The sequence below is a fragment of the Rhodnius prolixus genome, unplaced genomic scaffold (assembly GCF_049639745.1).
Source record: "Rhodnius prolixus isolate KJV_2025 unplaced genomic scaffold, Rpr scaffold_14, whole genome shotgun sequence".
NCBI lineage: Eukaryota > Metazoa > Arthropoda > Insecta > Hemiptera > Reduviidae > Rhodnius > Rhodnius prolixus.
Window position 1 is genome coordinate 9,658,129 of NW_027411594.1, and position 18,789 is coordinate 9,676,917.

The 18,789-nt window shown below is 35.2% G+C and overlaps 1 protein-coding gene across 6 annotated transcripts; it reads right to left on the minus strand.

Moving 5' to 3' along the window:
- Positions 1 to 107: 107 nt before the first annotated feature.
- LOC141451838 (sodium-coupled monocarboxylate transporter 1-like) lies at positions 108 to 18,213 on the minus strand. Of its 6 annotated transcripts, none has more exons than XM_074123555.1 (14): positions 18,071 to 18,213; positions 7,505 to 7,675; positions 5,251 to 5,410; positions 5,082 to 5,147; positions 4,944 to 4,995; positions 4,754 to 4,821; positions 3,953 to 4,107; positions 2,507 to 2,647; positions 1,707 to 1,815; positions 1,494 to 1,603; positions 1,189 to 1,372; positions 925 to 1,011; positions 691 to 836; positions 108 to 604 (listed from the first exon to the last, which is right to left on the minus strand). In XM_074123555.1, coding segments are annotated over exons 1-14 (1,689 nt in total). In that variant the 5' UTR covers positions 18,073 to 18,213; the 3' UTR covers positions 108 to 366. The 6 variants fall into 6 exon arrangements, with proteins under 6 accessions (XP_073979656.1, XP_073979657.1, XP_073979659.1 ...); XM_074123556.1 differs by lacking the exon at positions 18,071 to 18,213 and adding an exon at positions 15,208 to 15,391; XM_074123558.1 differs by lacking the exon at positions 18,071 to 18,213 and adding an exon at positions 14,772 to 14,886.
- Between the last annotated feature and the right edge of the window lie 576 nt (positions 18,214 to 18,789).

Here is an 18,789-nt window from a genome sequence, read left to right on the forward strand (position 1 = left end):
TAGCATGCTTACTTCAAGGTCATCTGCTTTGACTAACATTCAGTGAGCGTTGCAATGATGTTCCTATTTCGAAAAAAAGGTAACAAATTGGAAAGATTTAAAAGAAATTGGTTCAAGAAATTTGTATTTGGCCATAGTCATCAATTTTAATACTTTTTGGGTTTTTACAAAAAAAAAAACTTGCAGTTTACAAAATTCAGTATAAAATGTAACTATTTCCTAGCAATGGGACTCGCTGTTTTCTTTACACAAAGTATTTACATAATACTATTATGTACACAATATATATGTCGCATAACCTGATCCTCATTGCAGATTCACTTTGGTTGTCCTTGTGTTGTTGCGTTATGAGGCTAAAAACTCGTATTATCTGGCTCCTTTATTCTGAATGGTCACAACTTTCAACTCTTTTTCATTCAATAATAAGTTGTTAATGTTCAAATCATTTTGTGTTAAGGTTTCTTGGACTCTTGATCTTGGTGTTAACCAGTTTACCAGATAGCTAGCCGCAAAGCCAACAATAATGGTAGTAAACGTAGCAATGAGGCAATACCATGTGTAGGATATCCGGTAGAGTAGGAAAGCGTATTCCCCGCCGTGTTTCCTGCAAAATGTACAGGACGTGCAAATAAATGTAATATTATTAAATAGAATACCGCAGGTGCCTTTCTCTCGAACAGATTAACTTACACTTTTTCTTCGACGGGTGTTGCACATCCGGCCAGCGAAGATGGCTGAGGTAAGTGCACGATCTGGCCATGCTTCTGCGCCCAGCTAGCCCCACTGGATATCCAGCACAGGAACACCACACTGGTGATTAGCCCCGTAGCTGAACCCTTCGAACACCATCACGGATTATTCTATAACTCCATTTCTTAGAAGTACCTGCCACTTTTAAAGCAATGTTTATTGCTCTAAACTTACCAAAGCATTAGTTTTGTTGGACATCATACCCAGCATGAACAGGCCAAACAGTGAGCCGGCGAAGATACTGGACAACGAGACCGCTAGCTAGAACACGAACAGTTTTTGATAAGATTAGCAACAAAGCATGGATAACAACACCCATATTATCAACATGCTCAATGTTTCAGTAGTATTTTCATTTTCACTCTGCATATACATTCTTGCCAGCGCTGTTGGTTAGTAGTTCATTACAAAAATCAAACGAATATCATGTATACCTACAGGTACTAAACCTCCCATGAAGGGCACAATGAACACGACCAGGTAGGAGAGAATGCCAAACGTTAAGGCCAACCCCTTTACAACTAGTCCAGTTTGTGAATCAGTCAACTTCTTTCTGAACTGGGTGCCTTCCAACTCCGCGAACCAAATGGCCGCCAGGGAATTCACACCCGTCGACACTGTGCTAATGGAAACAAATTTAACAAAAAAAGGGAAAAAAAAGGTAAAAATAAAGATTAGTAATTGACAATAATATTAATATTCTGACACTATAATTTTCGTTTAAAATCACGCTCATCTACTACCTGAGACCGGCGCTGAATATGCCGCAGATAAAGAGTCCTGGAAAGCCAGGGTATGTGTACAACGTTTCCATGACAAACAGTGGGAACAGTTGGTCCGGTTTGGAGATTTTCTGGAAAATTGATATTTGTTAGCGTTCTTTGAGACAGTTCCCTAAATTTAGCAAATCAATTTGTCAGGCAGCATTCTTCTAGACAAAAAAAGAGCGCCGTTACCTGAGTACGAAGCGGATCACAGTAGGCGTACGCTGCGAATATTAACAATCCCGCGTACACACACAGGAACATGACTAACGCCCAGCCGATTGCATTGATCCACAACATCCTGCGAAAGTATTCAGTTAGATTAATCAACCAAATAATTTCTCGCCAAGTATTTGCACACAATTGAAATATTTTGGAAAAATGGCGGTTTGGTATGAGGAGAACAGCTTTGCATTCAGTCTGTGTTTACTAGCAGGCGTAGGAAACCAGCTCATTTTATCTACCTTTCTAAGGTTTGAAAGCTTAATGGGTTGCCCGAACAGGAATAGAAATGTCTAATTAGCCAAAAGTTGGTTAAAAAAAATAAAAAGGATATACATATCTAAGACAGAAAACAGTTTAAACTTCAAAACAGACACGAACAATTTAAACAACATATACGCAAACTTACTACAAAATACTTGACAATTGGCAACACTGACTTCCACACAACCTAACACATATCACACACACAGACCGATCACACTCAGTCCATGAACAGATAAGACAGAAGACACACCAACCCTGAAATGTAAAAATATTACTTTCTAAACTAGGTAAATAATTTTTGTAAATTTCGTTATATTATAGTTACATATTATATTATTATTTTAATAGAATCATTGTTAACAATCCGTAAATATGTTCCACAGCCCTGAAGATGACCTAGTCACCCTAGGTCGAAAGCTCGGCAAAATAAATTTTACTCGACTGAAATGGCATTTATTTTTTCATCCTATAAAAAGGATAATATATTTCTTAAAGAAACTAACCTTCTAGCATCTTTAGTAGACTTCACCGTAAGGTATCTTTGAATCTGCAGTTGGTTACCACCATACGTCGAGATATGTAGAAATCCAGATCCAATCAAAGAAGACCAGAATGTGTACCGCTCTGTCATGTCGTAGTTCCAACTGAAGAAACATCCAAGTTAAAATGCTATTTTACCACCATCTGTCAGTTCATTACAATCAAGAGACTCATCAGACCTTTGGAGCACCCCTTCTCGGCGCCACATAAAGTGAAACGCGAGAAATCGAGTGTTTCAGAGCGAATTTACTTAATTAGGGTTTTTTTTTTTTTAACTTAGTTCAAAGATAATTCACTTCCAACATTAAACCCAACTTAAGTGTAGAACATCGATATAAATGAAACATTTGATGAATGTCCGTTGAACACTATTCTAAAGACTAGTACTCCCGTTGAACATATTTAGAAAAATTTCTGTCCGTAGCGAAATTGTCACCGCTGTGAGTAAACAGTCGGTCAATTCTATCAGAACACAAACCAATTGCAAACTGATTTGTGAATTATATTCGTTGTAGCATTCATATTTCTTGTATTGCTGACCGATTTGTGATTGATTAGAACACTCAGCCTACCGAACCATGCACTTACAGAGCAGTAGATGCGCAGTAGTCCGTTTTGTTTGTCTGCTCTGGGAAGGTTTCAAATTATTTTTTCTGCAACCATGTAGGAATGTTCTCATTACTCAATTAAAATCAGCTGTGTAATGCCCAACTTTACCTCACTAGTGGGGAAAAATTCCCATTAGTGTCACTTTCCTCACAAGTGAGTGAAAAATTTTTATTGTGCTTCCTTGATATAAGAGGTTTTGTTATTAAATATTTTCTGTAAAACTATAATAAGCTTATTTAAATTTATTTTATCTAAATAATTAAAAAACGAATATTAAAAAAATAAAATAATAATTGAAAGGAATATAGAAATAAAAATAATACTTTAATAAATAATTAGATATTTTTAATTATAACAGTTAAAAAGGTTATAGTGTTACCTTACAGAAATTTAAAATGGATTCTAGTGATTCCTGTTTAGTTTTTTTTTTAGTTAATAACCCTAATGGTTGCAGAAAAAATATAATATTTAACTCAAGTGTACGTAAAGTATTTTCCTCACACTCGGCAATTTGCACTTGCACTCGCCTCGCTTCGCTCGCTCGTGCGTGCAAACCCTGCCACGCGTGAGGAAAAGTACTACTTTCCACACTTGTTAAATAAATAACTATGTTTCGAATTTTTCGGACATGCACAAAGAGTTGGAAAGTGTACCGAAAGAACTTTAACTACGTAGTAAAGTCCAAACGAGTGTTCTATCACTTTTTTTTGTGTAAGTCCATGTATTTGCAATATTTAAATTTCCAGTGATGATTTTACTTCTTCTTTATCACTAAAGAGAATAAAAATAGAAATACTTACTTAAAAAATGTGGTTCTATTAAACTGCTGACTTCTCTCCCAGACTACCTTGGTGCCTCCGATGTCCATAGTTCCTTTGGTAAGAACGGCTCCGAGTGAGACGAAGAGTACCACCACCTGGAAGGTGTCTGTCCAGATCACAGCCTTCATGCCTCCCTGACAAAACACAATTCAACTTACTCATCATTACTGCAGTAAGATGCAACACTCATGCAAATGTTACCTACTGCAACCATTTGCATACTCTGATGGGGCCACTTCTCCTCCCCTCAAAAAACCAGTATACCCGGAAACGTTTCCAATAAGAATGATGGCTTATTTTGGCCACACGTATTGTGCCTAGTTAAATGAAAACTGCTGTAGGTATTTCCGAGAAAATCCAAATATTATGAGAAATTGCTTGCATAACTACTTCTGGAACATTTATTTGAATCTTTTTTCCCGGAATATTCGAGTAATGGCATTTCTAGTTGGTTTTTCTTCTCAAGTTCCATTTCAATGAAATGTACGGTTAAATATTAATAGGGATTAAATAATTTTACAAAATTCAAGTTTTTAGAAAATTAACTGATCGGAAATGCTCTTTTTTTGAATGGAATTTTGTTTACATTCTAAGAGATTTTTTCGAAAACTATAAATTGAACATATTGAAATGATGATCTGCTGTTGATTACAAAAATTAAGTTGCAAGAGAATTTTGTTACGCAAATACAGAAAGAAAAAAAGTAGTTTGAGTGTTCTTTCAAGACTTCTGTGGGTAACATTGCATGAAATAACAACTAAGACAAACCCTAATACTTACTATCGTTGTGTAGACAATGCAGACTACGTACATGATGGTTACTAGCATCAATGTGTTCAGCCCAGTAACTGCAAACACAACTGGCGTAAATTATATGTACATATGTATTTAAATTGAGAAATATTTAAGTCAAAAAACTTGACATATGTAATTGCAAAGTGTGTCTGCGAGTATAGTATAATTAAAGTACCTTGGTGCATAGCCAATGCAGGAGCATACAATACTAGAGATAAATATAATACCTAAAAAATAGTCTTACTTAGGGACATCTTTACAAATATAAGGTGAAAAAAAAAGACAGAGGTTACAATATGAGAAGGTTACTAACCATTTGGAATGTAAACAGGCAGGAGGCGAGCAACTGTAGCTTTCTGCTGAACCGTTCACCAAAATACTGGAAGAATACAATTAGACAATAATAATTTATCATTTGGGTTTAAAGAGATCATTTTTTGTAAATTAATTCTATTGAACTTTTTCAGAAATAATATATTTACCTGATATGCAGAAAAGTAATTTCTCTCTCTAAAAAATGGCACCATGACGTAGCCGACCACTGGGACGATGATGAAAGAGGCGATTCCAAACAGCCACTGTTGTGCCCCGTACAGGTAAACCTCGGCAGGTTGCCCCATAAGTGTGATTGACGACAGGAAACTGCAACCATTGATCCCATTGATGAGATTTGAGAGTACATTATCTGATATTGTTTAACCAAGTTTAGCGATCTCGTCAACTTTTTGGAACAAACTTAATTCAGAGCAAGCAGTTCTCGACGGAAGAAGAAGAAAAGGACCGAAGAATATTTTCAAAAAAAGAGCGGTAGCAAATAGGATGTGGTATTTTTGGAAATACTTCGTAGGAACGAGAATATCTACCAAGACTTACCGTCACAGTGGGGCCAAAGTTTACAGAACATTTTGAAGCCGTTTTCGGGAAAATACATTCAGTGAAATGGCCCCTTTTGGTTGTGCGATTTCCTCAAACTTAGAATTTTGAAATACTACTTTGTATGTACGTAGAACAAAAGATTTCCTAACACCGTTTAGTTTATATTAAATAATGAATAAAATTCCTTGTTTGACATGAATAAAAGTCGAATATTGAAATTAATTAATAAACACAAGAGAAATTATTATATTTACGGCCAAAAAGATTATAAACTTTGTTTTCATTTTAATTAAACTAGTTTTTTCTTTCAATTTAAAAATCGTTTTATTTGAAAACAAAAACAAACTGAATACCTATAAAAATTCACCAATTAGGTATATATTACTATAAATAATTTTGCGAAAAAAAGCGTTAGATTAAATCAAATTTAATACGATTCAGTAATTGATGGTTCCGCTGTTATATGAATGATAATTTACTTACGTAATAAGAGAGTAAGTCATGCACATACAGAGATACAGTTTTAACTAAGTTTTCCTTTTAATTAAACTGATGCCAAATACCTCTTTATGTTCATAAATATTATGTACATAAATTAATTCACAAGATATTCTCCACTTTTAAACAATTATAACTTGTAAGAGGCCCCGGTAAAATGTAGGCGCTCAAAAAATAGGCTTTCAATCTTGATAGCATTCATAAATAATGAGAGTTTTGATTTTCGATCGTTGTTGATTGATGATTTTGGGGAATATTGAGGTGCGGTCATTAAATTTAAACACAAATTTTGTTTCTTCATACCAACGTTTCGGTTAATGAATTACCTTCTTCATGGTATTGTAAATTTTGTGGAGTTTACTGTTAAGCTACATCATCATAACTGTTTGATACTAATTTACCCAGTTAGTCATAGAAGCAGTTAGCCATTGAATGCAAAGAAAAATGCTTTTAGCCATTTGCTGCGCTGATATTTGGGTATATGTTCAAAATATTTAAAGAATAACCATTATTGCCATTTTCGGAAAATAGTTTTAAAAAAATATAATCGAGTACTTATAGCGAAAATCAATTTTTGAGCTATACAGCTTGCTTGAAAAGGGTGTGGCTCTGGGCGTGATCGTCAGTAATGTTCCAGCTTTTTGATTGGCCGGTCCAACCGCCCACATTTACACGTCAATCTCTGCATTCTGATAGTCAATTATTGAACACCAATTATTTCATTATAAAAAACAATTTAGATTTTTTTTACCAATTTTTCCATATGCAATAAAAACCCTACTTGATATACCTCTAAGAATGTTAATCATATTTATTGGTTTATCTTATTTATGTTTTAGATAACAAGAAAACTGAATTGATTTGTATGATTTCAAGGGAAAAGAAGGAAAAACCTGTATCTGCCTAGAAATGGGTTAGGATAAGTAAATCCGCCATTTTGTGATGTTAATATGGCAAGTTCGTCTATAATGAAAGCTGGTTTCCCAAACTTTGATGAATAAACAAGTAGTTGAAGAAGTAATTGGTTGGTTCAATGCTGGGTAACATCCCATTTGAGATTACCGAGATTAAAAACTTGTGGAGAAAACATGCTAAACTCAAAAGACATAGTTGACAGGCGGAGGACCTTGATTATGATCTCACATCCTAAGCAGTCAGAGAACAATGGACGTATCCTCTTCCTCCTCACAAACTTTCTCCCTAATAAAGTCTGACGTGAGCTCCATTATTAGAGATGAACGCGTGTGAATTCACTTTAATTGGGCAAGGGGCCTTAAATTAAAAACAACTTTGATTTAGGGATTTTGGCCTTTGTGCGGATTTAGTTTACCTCACAATTATTACAAACTTTTTTTGGATTACCTGGCTAGCATAGACAAGGCGACTGGAAATGTGGCCATCTGACCTCCTCCAGTGAGGAACTGGATGGCAGAGCCTCCACGTGCGGCGTTGCCTTGGTAGACCCCTATAGCTGAGCTGACCACCAGCATGCCGCCAAACACTGTGTAGTCCGCCCAGCCAAAGTAACTCATCCTGCAAAAAAATGTTTTCAGGTACAATCTAAACATCTGATCTGAAACTATATCTATTGTAGGTTCTATAGTTATGGAATCTTTTAGTTGTGGCTGAAGAGCCTGTAGAGTTTTTTTCTTGTCTGCAAGATGCTAAATAGTTTTTAAGTTTTTGGATTTGTAAAAAAAAAGGCAATCATGTCATGTGCTTTAGGGTTTACTCTTTAAGACTTCTTTCGAAATGATCGCTTTTGTGAAATGAACAGTTTTACGATCTGAATAGCGCTGATAGAAATAGAAAATGCACTAACACTAAGTTTCAATATTTTTCACAAAATCAAACATACAAAAAATACTTCACTAATTCACACATACAACATACCTATATTAGTGATGGGCTATTAGAGCGGACTCGTTCCACTGGGACGAGTCCGATGGTGGAACGAGTTGATTCAAATCCCTATTTTAAAAAAAAGTGATTCCGCCCCGCCCCAAAAAATTGAGGCAAATTAAAATGAAAATAATTAATACTGTAGTCGTTTACACTAAAATAAAACTGACTTAAGGCTACTATGTAGAAGTTCACTGACACATTCCAACTTGTAAGAGGAATCCACACCAAAATACAAAACCTGGCGAGCTTAAATACTGATGCTTGAAGAATAAAATAAGTTCGAAGGTTTTTTTAGAATATCAATTCTAAAATAATATTCATTTTATTATTTTGTTAATTTCTAAACAAAAGTAGGGGTCGATCTAAGACAGGGAGTCGAAGGAAAAATAATTTCGTACCCAATATAGCGAACCTTGCAAAGAAACACCAGGAACACCCATCTCATTAATTAAAAAGCAATGCTGTAGTTACTTTACTTATTATTTAATATTTTATTTTACATATAGAAAATACTGTGTGCCAAATCTTTAACTTAGCGGCTGGACGCTCTTTCTTTTATCTTCATTGGCGAAAGTTAAATCGTGTACATGTCATGACGACGATCAAAGTAATACTGAGCTAAAAAATAGTATTACCTAACTGGATTACTTACTGCTGTATCCCTCCCACTCTATCACCTACTTCACAAACATTCGTCGATTGGAAATGGGTTGTAGTTTAATATTCGTTTCATTTGAAAACAAAAAACATTATAACGCTTTCTCAAGATGTTTTTAATTTTTAAAAATTTGTTTTTGTCCATTACTCTTATAATATACGAAGAATTTCGAATAAAATATAATATACAAACACAGAATGATCTAGAGTGCAGGTGGAGTCAGTCGTCGTTGTCATGGTGATGGAACCGTTTAACGACTCCGGCCCAACACCAGCAATTTCATTGGTTAAATCCACTGGAATTGGTGGAGTCAAATCCGGAGTGATTTAAATCCTTTTGAAACCGGACTCGTTCCATTTTTTCGTTCACTGAATCTAGCCAATAGAAAATGCTGGAGCTGGAACCGGAGTCGTTAAACGGTTCCATCACCATGACAACGACGACTGACTCCACCTGCACTCTAGATCATTCTGTGTTTGTATATTATATTTTATTCGAAATTCTTCGTATATTATAAGAGTAATGGACAAAAACAAATTTTTAAAAATTAAAAACATCTTGAGAAAGCGTTATAATGTTTTTTGTTTTCAAATGAAACGAATATTAAACTACAACCCATTTCCAATCGACGAATGTTTGTGAAGTAGGTGATAGAGTGGGAGGGATACAGCAGTAAGTAATCCAGTTAGGTAATACTATTTTTTAGCTCAGTATTACTTTGATCGTCGTCATGACATGTACACGATTTAACTTTCGCCAATGAAGATAAGAGAAAGAGCGTCCAGCCGCTAAGTTAAAGATTTGGCACACAGCTTTTTCTTTTTGTAAAATAATAAGCTATTTTAAAAGCTTGATATTAATTCATAGTAAATAAATATTTCTTTCTTTATGAGTAATTATCATTTTGTTTGAAGGGTTATAATTTTTTTTTATGGGAATAATTTCCTACCCATTTGCGTTTTTCTTCTTGAATCAAGTTAACTCCGGTGGTCAAGCTAGATAACGACAAAACTGCAGTTGCTTTAATTTTTATATTTGACTAGCCTATTTTTGTTAATATTTGGTTACGTTGTTAATTTTATATTTATCAGATCAATTGGAAATTAGGGAACTACTTAATGTGTGTTAAAGAAATATAGTTTTGTTATTAACTGGAAAAGCTAACTTTTAATGATTTATTTAATTACAATGCGTGACATTTGTACTAATGCATAGGGTAAGTACAGACTGGAATCAGTGAACGAGTTGTTGGAATCGATTCCAACCCTGGAACCGATTCAAATCCAACGACTCCAAACGCGGACTCGTTCTGCCCATCACTAACCAATATATCTTTTTTCTTACTCTCAACCGCGCAATAATTTCCTCTACACAGTGTTGCTCTCTTAAACAAGAAAATTCCCTCAACATTCCCAACAGCGTAAAATAAAAATTTAATATGTTTTGAAAGTGAGAGACTAAAGAAACAATTTCTGTTTTTATGGAGCTTCAATTTTTAAATTGAAAGGATAACTTTGAAGAAAGTCCTGTTATGTCAGGGGACGATGCTGACATCGCCGTCTGGTGTACTCAGGAAAAAGAATCCCTCTGGTAAAATTTGTATCCCTCTACATCTTTTTAGAATACAGTCCAAAGAATTAGCATGGACCAAGAACTGGATGAATCTATTGCTAAGCTCTTACAATAACTGCAAGCGCCAACTTTCTGTCCACGTACCATATGGACACTTGGTGGATATAAGGAGATGCCAAAATTCAGACGCCTTGTGTGCTCGTATTTATGAAAGAGGTGTTAAGAGGCACGTGAATGTCTGAAGGTTGGTCTTCTTTTGTTAAAGAATGATTTAAATTTACGTAACAAGTTAATTAATAAATTTTATACAGTTTCCTTTGAAAGCAATAAAATCTCGCTGCTAAATTAGTTCCGAGCAATAAACGTGTGGAGGGGGGAACCAGTGAATTGTTTTAATTACAATAAATTACAAGAAACAAAATTATCTGAATGTCGTAAACATTTAGTTTACCATTGAAGCGTTACTCCAGCGTCTATGATTCAGATGTGAATGGAAAATAATGTTTAAATGTGATTAATCCCTAGAGGTAAATTGTAACCTGATGGATCACTTCCGTCTAAAGCAATCAATCGAAATCTGGTGTGAAACCCACAAGGCTTCCTCCAGACGCAATCCTCAATCAATCCTTCACATTTGAGGTATTTACTGTTAGTAACCAGTAAATAATATTCGCATGGCTCTCAGAATTCCTAATGGCGCGTTGAACAGAATTCTAATCTTCTTGTATCTGAAGTCAATATAGTTTACACGGTATAGTGGTATAGCTCTTGGTTTGGCCTTGCTTCTTGCATGCAACGTTCTTCTTGCATCGCTATTGACATTCTCGTGGTAACCTTGTGAGACAGCGATCAGCCTCTAGGCATTTACACAACAGAATCACTTGGGCTTCCTCTTCCACCCCCACCCCCATTGATAGTTGCAGTTTCCTTTCTGGGTTAACAATGTGAAAGAACACTTAATCTTTAGTGATAATTAAATCACAGATTGAATCATTCAGCCCCGATATGAAATCATTAAATAATATTTTACGGACTTCAAAAACGGAAATATAATGAGCACAAATAAAAAGAAACCGACGAATCCCATCCCAGATGTTGTTTCCCCACTCCTAAGGTCTTTAAGAGGAGGGACGATCGATCATTGAACCCCAGTTTCTTTATCGATATATATTTTATGTATTTACTAATACTGATAATGAAATTTAAAGATATCGCATTACTCTTGAAAGTTCAATCGAATGATCTCACCACTTAATGTTGGAACACCTACGCAATTTCTCACTATTTATTACTACTTCCTACATTCATTGCCACAATTGGGAGAAATATGAACAATATCGATGGAATAATCTGGGAGGCAGAAGATTCGATTCACATTATCTCACCGATGTTTTTCGATCTCTGGGAATAGATTGTTTACATTTATTAAATTGGAAAGTTATTGTCCACATATGTTTGTATATTGTTTTTAGAATTATATCTTTTAAGTTTTTAGTGAATCTGAGTTACTGATTGGTTTGATTTGAGATTTTAGGGACTTGCCAATGGGTGCCCCATTTGTAACTAGTGGTTAGAACCCTTAGTATAGCCATTACTTTTGCATTATTGGTCTCTTTGTTTTAAAAAGATAAGTATACCTATGTATATATTTATTTATTTCATTGTAATTGTATTAATCACGTCGTGAGACAATTAGTGATAAAGATTTCATAACCTGTACAAATATAAACTCATCTAGTTCTGGTCTAATGATTTCTTACAAATATTAAAACTTAATAAAACCAAATCAGAATTTGTTTAATTATTCTGCCTTAATAGTTCTCCTTGGGAGATTCGCATGATTGATGGATTTTTAATGAATTGTTACGTCAAGGAATATTGGTAATTACTTCGTGATCTTCGTAGTAATTTAATTCTCTCAAGGAAATCTGCGAAAAATTAGTTTGGATGAAGGAAGACGAAAATCAAGAAATTTGGAGTGAATTTCTATTCTCAAGGTACTAACTTAGGTAAATGATTTGATACTTAGCATATTTGAATCATATGGAATTCTTACTAATATTATAATGTTTGTAAAACGAACATTACAATAAAATGGCAGGTAAGTCTACTCTAACCACTGTAAAACACGACTGTGGGAAATCGTGGAAATAATTTTCCTGAGAAAATTTCCCAAAAATGAAAATCTACCATTTAAGTGATAATGTGCAGTGTTCTCAGAATTTCATAATTTAAGCAGTAAGTCTGAATCTTCCAAAACAGTAAATAAGGAACAGGAGACAGGATCGTTGCTATTTACAAGAAAACCGCCCACGTAACTACCGCCTTTTCCTAGAGGTTTCAAAATAAGCGTAGCAACTATGCGTTTAATGAAGATAGTTTGAGAAAATCTCAAATTTTTATTTTAATAAAATCCGGGAAATGTAACTACCGGAAATGGAATTTTCTACGCTCTGTTTGCTAGCTTAGAAAATAGTTCATATTGAATGTCTATCGATGATAGAATCTAATTTTCCCTGAAGGAGAGGAATACACTACCATGTCCATTGTCGAACAGGCAGACAACCTTGTGTTTCTCGCTTCCTAGATCAATTATTAATTGGAGCCGGTTATAATAATAGATAAGTTTTTTAGCCTCTAACTATTAAAGTAAAAATGCCGTTATTATAGTTTACAATTGCTCCAATTTATTCCAAAATTTGCCATATTTCTCTTTGCCAGCTACACTGGGCCACTTAGACCATTTCAAAAACTGCCAGAAGTGAAGGAAAGTACACTATGAGGAACAAAGATTCCAACATCATTTCTCTTTCACTGTAAGCGGAAGTATTGCGATCGTCAAATTTTCGATTTTGAGTTATGAACGGAAATATGTTTTATAAAAATATAGGGTGTTCATTTTAAGACGGCTCAAATGCATTTCATGCTTAAACGGTTAATCTGAGCAAAAAATGGTAGAGGAAAAATTTGTTACCCGCCACCTCTAGTTTCAGAATATGTGACTTGATTTTAGATTTCTGCCCGCATACGCGGCTGACGCGCGACCAAAAGTGGGGGTTCGCAGTTGACCCCCATTTTCATATAAATAGTTTTAAAGAGTATAAAAAGTAATGAAAGAAACCGGAAACCGCAATGCGATATTTTCAAAATTAAAGGTGCTAGGCCATTTCAAAATCTGGTATTTTTAATCATATTTCAATTTTTTTAACTTGTTATCAAAGAGAAAGAAGAGCACGCGATAGGTCATTTTTATGTATTTTTTCATCCCCTTTCTACTAAAAATATTGCCAAGGCAGTAAAGCTAGTATTTTTCTTAATATCGGGAAATAAGTCGTTTTTCGAGTGATTTTTCTAAGAAAAATCAAATGTTAAGAGCTTTAGATGTTCTCAAGCATACACAAAATGGGTAAAAATTAATTTTACATCTGTTACAAACAAGAAGGTTTAATAATTAGTTGGTAATTTTGGGAGAGTTGCGTTTAATTACCAAAAAAAATGGAAACCTCCTGCCACATATTTGAGTGATCAATATCTTTCATGTAAAGGATCAAACTTATTCCTTAATTTATCAAATAATGCACTTTACTCAACTTATGAAGCATGTACTGTGTCTTCAAAGGTACCTCCTCAGATACAGAGAGCAGTTGATAACCTCCTGGCTAACCTGACTTGGGAGCCAGAGGAGGAGCTCTCACTCCCTTAATCACTCTCTCTCACTCACGCCATCACTCTCACTTCCGCCCTCTCTCTCACTCTCCTAATCACTCTCTCTCACTCACGCCCAATTACAATAGTACATAGTACAATACAGTAAAAGTAGTCATTAGATACATTAGGCATTAGAAACATATACATAGAATTTGGTGACTTCAATCTTCCGGAGAGAACTCACCTCTTACTGGTATAAGAGGAAGTCAACTAATATAATTACGACTTCATCCTGTTTAGCTCACCTGACAATCTGTTCTCCTCTTTTCCGGTTTTGCAATTTCATCCATCTTCAGAGGTGAAATCATAGAATAGAAAAATTTGACTTCCACTTCTAAAAAGAGTCAAGCCCTAATCCCGCAAATGCAAACCTGGATGTAATCACTGATATTTCCCAGGTTTGAGGACCACTTTCAATTCAATTCAAAACAATTCTTTGAAATATCCAACACGTGAGGTTTAAAAAATATTTACTCTGTTAGTCTAAACATACACTACTATCGCCATCAGCGCCGCCGACATAACACTTTAATCATTTTAATGGTAGAATCAGTAAACACAACTGTTTCTTATCAAAAGATAAGTTTTTAGGAATGAATAACCTCTTAACAAGCAAACGGAACCATAAGTCGTTCATTAGGGGGCAAAGAATTTCATTAAAAAATAACCTTACTTGCAATGTTATTTAAATTGGCAAGCCTGACATCAGTAAAAGTCAGCTGTTTGGCTACAGTTTAACTTCGTTAATGAGTACAGCTTATTAAGGTGGGATACATGCATACTTACACAAATTTGGAAAAACCACTCACTCGGCCCCAAAGCAGTTATTTCCAGTAAAAATCGAAATATCGAAAATCTGCACGAAAACAATATCTGCTCTTACTTGAATGTGAGAAACTGAAAAGGAATTACTTGAATCGCTACTTCACATTATTATAGAGATGAAGGCACATTAAATTGAAGTGTGGCCCTGTAGAGGGGATGCCACTGACAGATCCACCAAGAAACTACTTTATAGGAGTCGAAGGAAATCCTTGAACTTCTTTCGGAAAAAAAAATGAAATCACTAAAACATTTTTTTTTTTAATTTGTGGAAACCCTTTTGGAAAAAGCACTTCTCGAGACCCAGAGGAAAGGACACCGGATACTTACAGGGAAAATTTAAAATTGCATTTTTTTTTTTAAATATAAACAAATTTAGTAAAAATAAATTAATACTCACCTGAAATTTAGGATTAAATAACTCTAGAAGAGAAGAGAAATAGAATGACGGACTAAGTGACTCCGGTAGAAGTAGAAGACTAAAAATTAAATTGGGGGCTCGAAAAGTGGGCAAGAATCGAAACTACTCCATGTGGCAGTGGCGTCCTGCCGTCAGCTGCACCAGCGATACACTATTGCCGCTTCCATCTGCGGCGCCCCACTTATAGCCAGCGATGTACGGGCACTCACTCTACCTTGGACTCTGCCGCTCATTATGGTCGCACGTTCATGATACCCAATTACCCACTGATTGACCAAAAAAAAAAGAAACAAATTATTAAAAAATAGAAGATTGTAAGAGAATTACAGGTGACCACGGTAGAAAAGTTCACGCTCCATTAGATGGCGCGGAAGGCGGCCGTTTTTTTCCCTCTAAGATGGAGGTCTATTGTATGAAGAAACCCTGGTTTGAGCAGCCTTTCGAATTTCCTCTCAAATCTCAAGATTGCAACTTAAGCACAACATTCTTAATTTTGACAGTTTAGAGTTCGTAAATTCTTACATCACTGTAAAATGCGATTTTAGAAGAAAGTACTCCATCTCATCCAGCTTAAAGATCTAAGTGTACCTCACGGTTACAGGAAATGTAGAGAAAATTGTGCATTATTTATAATTTATTTATTTTTGAATTGCTCCAGAAAAGTCAAAAATCTATGGCAAAGGAGTGGGAGGCCAATACAAATTTATATAAAAGTACAACAATGAAACAAAAATAAAACTACAATTCTACAGAACTTAAAGCAAACTTTGTTTGACATTACACTTCATATTATAATAAAAGATATAGCAAACAAGAAAAGAATATTTCGAACTATAAATATTTAAAATTGAACTGAATACAATAGAAAATAAACTAATAAACATTAAATAGTCTTTGTACCTAGAATGCAAACAACAAACCATCTGTCATACTGCCTTAGTTGAGCAGACATACTGAAATTACTTATTTATTATACATCTTTTTATTTAATTATCTTGGAAGAATTTATTCTTGGTCCCTAACATTTCTTAGTTTTAATTGTATTAATGTGAAAATATAAAACCTTAATTTTATTTAAATCTATACTTTGAAAAAATAATTACCATTAGCTCCTCAGGCGGTGCGCCATGTTTTAAGAAATTATCTTTCTTTGTGACGATAATGCAGGACATTCAAACAGAAAAGTGATCCAAATGATTTTCGCTGCAATAAGGGGACCTGGCGTCCGCTTGGCCTAAATAACCTTTTCTAGTATCGCAGGCTGGAGAGGGCATTTGACCTACATTATAGGGCAATAGAGGAAGATATAAACCCTTTGATAGGAGAGTTGTTAAGGTTTTAGGCAGTTGGCCATCCAAACATGTCGGCTCCTCTCTCTTCTTAGGGGGTCTATTGTGAGCCTGTGTGTTCTGGCTGCAGGATGTAATGATCTATTACTTCAACTCGAACTGTACCTGAAGCGAGTTCTTTCATCATTTGAGGACCTGTAGGGTGTCCAATTGACCTTAGAAGCGGGGGCTCAATAGATTTATTAATTCGTAGTGCAACACCTTGTCAAGGGAAAATGATTTGGAAAGTATGCCGGTGGTTTTCCTCAGCCAGGCACAGGAAAAGTCAAAAATAAAATTGGTTAATGTACTGTTGACAAGAGCAATGAGCAGTTAGCGAAAACCATTACAAAAACTAAAACGGTAAGAACACTGAACACTGAATAGGTAGTTTTAAAAAGCAGCTAATCATGCATGCAGTAGGTTATTTTGCTGTTACTGCCCTTTGAATCGAATTCCTTATCATCTACCTGCCTGTACCTATTCATTTTGTTTACTGTACAAACATATGATGATTTTCCAGGTGCCTAGGTTCATCTTGCTACAATTCTCGTCCCTTCTAATTTACAGCTTTTTCTTGAACTTAGATCTTTTACTAATTAGTATAGTTAATATTTCCTCTTAGATACCCTTTCTAACATTGGTTTCCCAAAAACAAAGCACCACGCACCATACCTAAATAAAATCAGTACACAATAAATCTTTTTCCAAAAATAAACATGAAAATCTGATGCCAACGCTCATACGACTTTTTTTTACCCGCCTTTTTCCTAAAGTTTAGTATTGGGGGGGCGCAAAGACGCGCAGGCTCTTCTTGTAAGATCCAAGCTGCACTCCAACATAACTCAGGCTCTAAGTGACCTTGGAAAGAAGCTCTAGCCTATCTAGATAACTTTTTTATATTTGTTATTTATTACTGGGTTACAAAGAGCTTTAAGCATCAGTCAAAAGCGACAAATAATGGCCAATTGTTTACAAACACCCAAAGTGGTTATCGCCAACACTGCACTGCACTGCACTGTTTATTGACTCTGGTCCGTTAGAGGAGTGGCCATTGTCTTTAAAGGAGTTTTTAGGGATGCTATCAAGGAAGTGTCCTGGAAGAAAGATGTCGTTACAGTGGGTAGGGATTCTAAGTTAAGGTTAACTAAAGGTATTTATCAGATCATAAGTATAGTTTGATTGAGACTAGAAAAGAAGAATTTCAGACTGCCTGAATTGGATTCTTGGGAGGTTTGAGCGTATGGTTGGACACCACAGTTCGACGTCATCAAGGGCTTCACTCACTATACTTAATAATTCATTTAAATTTACCCTTTTGTTTATTAAATTTTGCAATTCTGGTTTTGCTATTTCAGTTATTCTAAATCTAGATTATTTTGTGATAGCTAGCTGCAAAAACAAACAGTGCCATCTAAAGATCTATTTTGGCTCTCTTAAGTCTATTACGTTTTATTGTTAGTTTACTTTTTATCATATTGTAATAGAAATTAGTTATTAGTTTACAAGCTTACATAGTTTAAGATAACTCTCTCGACGACGGAGGCAATCTTGCCAGGAAAAGAAAACAAATGCTTGCCTTTGAAAGAGATTTCTTTCTGATTCTTCCCGTTACGTACTAGTAGTAGTAGCGAACACTTTCGCGACAGAAACGCACTGTGGCGTACATTTGTGTACAAACAATTCATTTGATCCGCCACAGATGAGTAGATACTTCCAAAACTCCTAAGTCATTGTTATTGTGCAGAATGTTTTGGCCGGTTGACCTTGGCAAGTCAAGGATCCCTCGTGCTATACATTGCTAATCCGTAGGTTACACTTTAAGATTTCGGATGAATACAGAGAAAAGAGTAAATTACCTCAATAGACAGAATTTATTCTTAACAAATTAAAAGTTATAGTCCACGGGAAGTGACTAACATGTACGGTCCTATAAAGGGGCCACCATTTTTTTACAATTTTAAAACACAGATGTAATATTTTAAGGATTAGTCATATTGACAGGATTTTGAGTTTTAATGAGATCAGTTAACTGGAAGGGCTAAGGGTTAAGCGACGCTTTCCCCCCAAACCAGTTGCGAGCAAAACTTCATTACGCAAATCTTAGTAAGTGACGTAATGATTCAAGCCAGATATTTCACTGCATTAGCTGCGCATTTCACAGTTCACTTTGCGCAATCACAAGATTCATAAAATTTTCAGAATCTTTTGTTAACACTCTTAATGGAATAAT

Excerpts from the sequence above, each read along its gene's own strand:
- LOC141451838 (XM_074123554.1), bottom strand. The coding sequence starts at position 14,271 with ATGAAATTGCAAAACCGGAAAAGAGGAGAACAGATTGTCAG. Across the intron at positions 4,996-5,081 it reads GCCTGTTTACATTCCAAATG|GTATTATATTTATCTCTAGT; the intron begins GTTAGTAACCTT and ends ACTATTTTTTAG. Across the intron at positions 2,648-3,952 it reads AATAGAACCACATTTTTTAA|TTGGAACTACGACATGACAG; the intron begins GTAAGTATTTCT and ends ATGTTTCTTCAG.